Source organism: Haliaeetus leucocephalus, unplaced genomic scaffold (genome assembly GCF_000737465.1).
Source record: "Haliaeetus leucocephalus isolate CR32 unplaced genomic scaffold, Haliaeetus_leucocephalus-4.0 Scaffold228, whole genome shotgun sequence".
NCBI lineage: Eukaryota > Metazoa > Chordata > Aves > Accipitriformes > Accipitridae > Haliaeetus > Haliaeetus leucocephalus.
The window spans coordinates 17,416,152-17,422,423 of record NW_010972664.1 but is presented as its reverse complement, the minus strand read 5'-3'; the positions used below and the strand labels follow the sequence as shown (position 1 = coordinate 17,422,423).

Below are 6,272 nucleotides of genomic sequence, written 5' to 3'. Positions count from 1 at the left end.
GTCTCAACCTAGTGTTGCAATCATCCATCCGTCCCTAATTCTGAGTCTTATGCAGTCAAATAAAGCGTAGTATCACTGAACGATGCCCGGAAGAGGAGCCCTGCCACAGTGTGTATCTTGATCATTCCTGGTGCGAGCCATTGGTCTGTGAAACAGCATAGATCTGCTAGGGGGAACTCTCAGTGAGGCTGGGCAGAGGTATCCACTAGGCATTTATCACAGCTTGAATTAGCACAAGCAAATGATAAAATAAAAAATGTGAAGATAGCTGTCAGCCTGAGACTGTTTAAATGGAATAAATTTATAATTGTGGTTTAATCGTCTAAGCTCTCCTGGTACACTTGTAAGTTCAAAAGGTTAGGAATTAAATCAATTTAGTGATCAGATTCAATCCCACAGTACTATGGAAATTTCTGAAGGTGGAGTAAAAATTATATTGAGTTTGCCCACGGCTTAAATCTCTTGCTATGGTAGATTTTAATCTTCTTTTCTCTGCAGTATGATGTGAAGAACCGTCGCACCTTTCTGAAGCGCACCAAGTATGAGAGCTTACACCTTGAGGATTTATTTGTGGGCAACAAAATTACTGTTTTTTCCCGTCATCTATCCTTAGTGGACTATGGGGATCAATATACAGCCCGCAAGCTGGGGAGCCGCAAAGAGAGGTAAGAAATCACATTTTTTGAAGTCTTCCTCTGTGGTTGGGATTTCAAAGTAGTTGTTCTTTGCTGGAAATGAGGCAATTTTTCTGCTCTATGGGGAGAGGAAGAGATAGCTGCAAGCTTGCATGCAGTTTGAAGTGATCTGGCATACTGATAGCTGGAGAGAAGCAAAGTGGCCCTGCTTGTGGCCAAACCCATTGCTATGTGATAAATCTGCAAGGCCAGCTTCTCCATGGTGTCAGCTGCTGCCTCCTCTAGGTCTCTTGGGAGAGAAGAGGGGGAGGAGGAAAACAGGGGGTCCTGTTCAGCTTTGTTACTCCCCCAGGACAGGCAGCAGTAGGATTCTTGTGATATATGGATTCTCTTGGGGCAGAATTGATATGGTAACCCTGATGTGTGCTGGGCTCAAAAGGCCTGGATCTTGCAAAACTAGTACCTGTCTCTCTGGGATCTGTGCAGAAGCCTCGTGCCTTACCAATCAGATCTATGCTGTGTTAGTAGTAGTAACTGAAAACAGTAGGAACAGGAGTGAGAGAGGCCCATTCCCATTCTCCATTGTTTTTCTCACTATGGAGGATTTTTTCTGTGAATTTTTTCAGCACCTCCTAAACTCTATGTGCATGAGCACAGGAAGTATAAAGTAAGAATGTCAATAAAACTTATAGGCTTGTTTGTTAAGACAAATTTTGTTTATAATGGATAAAGATAAGACTCATAATCTCTTTTTGATTGAAAGACTTGCTTTGCAAAAGACTGTAAGAGCCCATCCAAGAAAAAAAAATCAGGAGAGACTTAAAATGACAGATTAATTTACAAGGAATTTAAATCTGGTTTGACTGCAGTGCAGGTAATCTCTGAATTTGCAAATTAATAAATTTTGATAATTTGCTCCAGCTTTTTTTGAAGAGAACACAGAATATTTTCTTAGGCATGATGTTCCAGTAAGCCCTATTCATCTACTTTAATGCTCCCTCCCACTAACTGGGCTTATTTTGAACTCTTTTTGGAGAGGTGTACATAACCAGACATACAGGAAGAGTTGCAAGTTTTAACACGCATCTTTGTCTTAACCTCACAAAAATATTGCCGTGGAAATGACTGCCATGATATCCTTCCAGAAGGAGTTCTCCAGGTACTTTTTCTCCAGGCTGGTTTTGGGAATGGTGGAAGAGTAGCAAAGGAGGTGGAGAACACCAGAGGACAGCTTCTGTATATGTGGCTACTCTCTCTGTTCCTCAGTGGAACCTTGGGTAGATTACATCTGTCCTGTTTATGGTTTTTATATCAATGTAACTTTTTATAGTTGTGTATTTCCTGCTCTGCCTAAACTAGCATAAGCCCTGGTGCTGATGCAGTTATATCAAGAAAGGCAGCTTGTGATAAAATGACATTTTCTTCTTCTGGTAAGGGTACTTGCCATCTATACAGCAACACTATAGTTGTGTCACTGAAGTGGTCCTGGGAGGGGGTGAATTTTTGTACTGCTCTACAAAAGGAAGAAAGGGAATTTATGACATGTCAGCTGTTTGGAAAACATTTTAGGAATGTTGGCTGAAAGATAACATAGATAGGCAAGTGGTGGTACATATTCAGAATAGCCCAAAGGAACATAGTGAAAGGTGTCTTAAATAGGCAAGGGATCCTCAAAATCCAGTTTCTTCACAGAAGCTTTCACTGGGTAAACAGGGTCATAGTAAAACAGTCCTTGGGCAAAACAGTTGCATATGAGGTATTTGTCTTTTTGGCCTGTTCCTAGCAGGTTTTACAGCAGCTATTAGTTAGATAGATATAGTAAGATTTCTGCAATATGTGATAACTCCTAAAATAATCTGTAGTTGGAATTCTATTAATATTTTTAAGGATGTTGTATGAGGCAGAATATTTCCCCATCTTTTTCTTGTCTTTGTGCTCTGCGGCACTATCAGCTGTTCAGTTCGACTTTGGAAATATGTTCTTTGGTCACTGAATATGTATGCGGACAGGCTCAGCAAAGGCCATTGAGGGTCACTGAGGAATGTATATAAAAAAACTTGTATGTTTTGATTTAGGGACATTTGTTTTTGTTAGTAAAGCAAGTGAATGTGACCCCAGGTACATGAGGTACAAAACAGATGTGTAAAAAGAGGCTGGATTTGCACACGCCCTTCCTGGAATTAGGCTAAAATTATTAAGACAGTTCTATGGAGTTTCAATTTCTACACCTACTTTGCTTAAGTCTTGGGTCAATGTAGCGTTCGCCGCATGTCAAGGTGCCACGATTAGATCACTGATCAACCCCAGACCAGGGAAAGAGACAGATAACACACACAGTGTGAGCGCCAACTTCCCCCTTTTATTGCGCAGTCAATTCCTTTTATACTAACCAGGGTAGGCGGGATTACAGATACATCATAAGGCTGCGACTAACCCTCTAACTTTCCGTGACATCGCGAGATCTTCCGAACGCCGAACCCTACAGGTCAATTTTTAAATACAGACATATTTGAGTGTTCTTCCCTGCTCCCCTCCCAGTGTATCATAAGGAAACCATCACAAACAGTGACTAAAATGGGTAAGTAAGCATGTGCTTACTTAGGGGGTACCACATAAGGAATCACTGGCATGGGACAGGAATTTCTGTTTCTGTCATCTTTCACTTGTGATCCTGGGTGGTTGTAACCTCAGGTAAAATCTATCTGACTAGTGTGTCCTGTCTAAGTAGACTATACTTAGAGTCAGTTAATATCATTGGTTTTGAAAATGGTGTTAGAAAGCTTGTGTCTCAACCAGAAGTATTTGAATTCTTTTTTGATTGGGATATGTTATTCTTACGCTTCTAGTCATTGACATAATCAGTGTTTCTTCCTCTACAAGACATAAGCTACTGTACATGCAAGAGTCCTATTATTAGAAATAAGTAGATCTCAAAAGCATAGCCACAGCATGCTTTGTGCACTGTTCCTTTGATCAGTTCTCATCTTCTGTTGTTTCAGTACTCATTGCGGTACTGTCGTACAGTCCCTCTGAAAATGTAAGCAAATGAGCTTAATTTTCATTCTTTCTCCTTTGTTCCTAGACATAAAGCTGTTTCAAAATGTACTTTGCAGACTGCATCATGTCAAACCACAAGAAATGTATTCCTAATTAAAACTAAAAATAGGGCATGGATCAAAATCCAATCTCAGAAACGGTCTTCAGCTTCCTGAATTATACTTTTCTTATCCTGCATACCTCTGAGAAGCTCACACTGAAATGTTAAAGTGTTAGAGAAGAGATGTTGTAAGTGTTGCTCATTGCAGTTTATATAATGTCTTCTAGGTAAATTGCTTCATAATGCAATATTTCATTACATATTAGTAGGAATTACAGTTTTACTAGAACGCTTGAAATTACGAAAGTAAGGGACATTTCTAGCATTAGCAGTCTGACTCAAATAGCCTGTGAAATAGTATAGATTCAAAAAAGTATTCCTCAAGGAAATGCAAATGGCACTGGAGATCTCATTCCAGTGGTTTGATCCTTACTGTTCATGGTAGGTGACAGAGTTGAGAACCTCTTATGCCAGGATGCAGGTCATGCATTCTGTGACCAGGTGGGTACATGTCATCAGTCAAGCACACAGCTCCTCCCCCTGATGTGATGCACCCTGTCCTATGATAAATAATATCACAAAATGAGGTGGAGCTGTGAAATCCTTGGGGAAGAGGGGAGCAGGCTACAGACTGTAGGCTGCATGGAGTATGCTGGCAAACTGTGTTGAATGTTGGCCAGAGGTCAGCCTTTCCTGATCTGAAGATAGGGCTAAACCAACTTTAGTTTGCACTGCAGTGGACTGAAGCATAGGCTTGGCTGACTACTCTCATGCAGCTTCAGGTTACACCCTTAGACCATCAGTCTTTTTGTGTCATATTTCCCAACGGATCTGGGCCTAAGCTGGTCTGTGTATGTGAGCTTCCTGATGCTTGAGGAAATCTCTGTTTGTTTCTGAGGTCTGAAGGTCATCTACGTCTCTCTCTCAGTTTCAAGTGAAATGTAAAGAGGAAGATTTGAACATATGTCACATTTCCTGTCCTAACACCTCCCTTCCTTTAGAATTGCTGTGAAATAGATAGTCTCTCTGTTCCTGAAAGACAGTCTGTCTGTCAATGTGGGGTCACTTAAGATTCAAAGTAAATGTAGTGGAAGTTCATCCATCTCCTGTAATCTTAGCATATTTGCCCTGGCTAGAATATATGGCTGCTAACCCAAAGGCTGCTTTCCATGCTATGCTGGTATATAAAATGAGAAATTTCCAATTATTTGCCTTTCATTTAGGGAAGTACTGCAGTAAAAAATTCTATCTTGGGTAGCCTTCATTATTGTAAAAGATGGAAAGACCTCTTTAGGATTGTCAGATACATGGAGTTTCTGAGATACAGGGTTGAATAAATCTGTTGATTTGTAAGCTGAGCACATTTGAGGCTGACTCACCACAAGATGAATGCAAATAGAAAATGCCATTTTGCAGCGCTTCTTTTTGTGCTTGTTATTTTTTATTAATAACATGTTTAGTGCTATGGTGTAGTTGGTGCCATGTAAAGTGCACTAATAAAACAGTCCTGGCCTTAGGGATGTACAGTATAAAAAGATAATTATCAAGAAGACAGGATGTACATGGAAACAAAGATGTGGGGGAGAGTGTAGAGATTTTTTGATTGGTCTCCCTTAGAATATAGCTGTCAGTCAGTATAAGAGACGTAATACCTCCTCTGCCAACCTTTTATTGTGTCTATTAACAGTGTCAGGTATTTGGCATGCAAATTGTATACCATGAAATGTTTGTACTGTACCAAGCACAATAGGACCTTCTTCTCACTAAGGCCTCCAAATATTTTAAAAGTAATAATAAAACAATCACTTCACTTTGAGTTTTATGGAAGAAGCACATGTTCAAGTAGTATTTTTAAACAGGGATTTTTAACAGCTTAGCTTTTATGTATATAATGATTAACATTAGGAAAAAAGGGAGCTGAGCAAGCATAGGGAGACATGAACCAATCAGTTGTGTTCTAAGCTAGAGCCATGAGTGAGGAGCTATAGAGATACACACTAGCTAAGGAAGAAGTGGTCAAATTGTTTGCTCTGAGAGTGAAGGGAGAAGCCAGTAAATACTGACTGCTGGTGGAACACTGTGGGCTGACTTGGGTTAGAAAGCAGAGGAAATTATAATGTGCAAAGCTAGTTCTTATCAGAATAATGTCTTGCGCAGGCATTCAAGAACAGCGTGGAAATTGATGAGACACTGGGACTAGGATGTTTGACTGTGGCGGAATTTCTCTCTTTGATGTGATGGTTTCTTGTCTGAATATAAACGCAACATGCACACCAAATCCTTTAAGGAAAGTAGTGTTGGCTGTATCTCTCTACCTTTTTTTTTGCCTCCCCAGAACACTGGCTTTGATTAAACCTGATGCAATGCCCAAGATTGGAGAATTAATTGATATCATTATTAATGCAGGATTTACAATAACTAAGGCCAAAATGATGGTGCTTTCAAGGTAAGGAATTTTTAAGGTTAGCTCTATTGTATGAAAATATTATTTTTGCAGTTAAGAACGTTCTCTGAAGCTATCCTGTGTTGTTCCACACATC

At 39.9% G+C, this 6,272-nt stretch overlaps 1 protein-coding gene across 1 annotated transcript in view; it reads left to right on the top strand.

The window, feature by feature from the left end:
• Window positions 1–6,272, top strand: part of NME7 (NME/NM23 family member 7) — a 90,684-nt gene that overhangs the window by 20,308 nt on the left and 64,104 nt on the right. Inside the window, exons 3-4 of the mRNA XM_010567384.1 lie at window positions 499–665; window positions 6,068–6,178. Of these exons, the coding sequence (XP_010565686.1) occupies window positions 499–665; window positions 6,068–6,178 (278 nt within the window). The remainder of the gene's footprint in view (window positions 1–498; window positions 666–6,067; window positions 6,179–6,272) is intronic.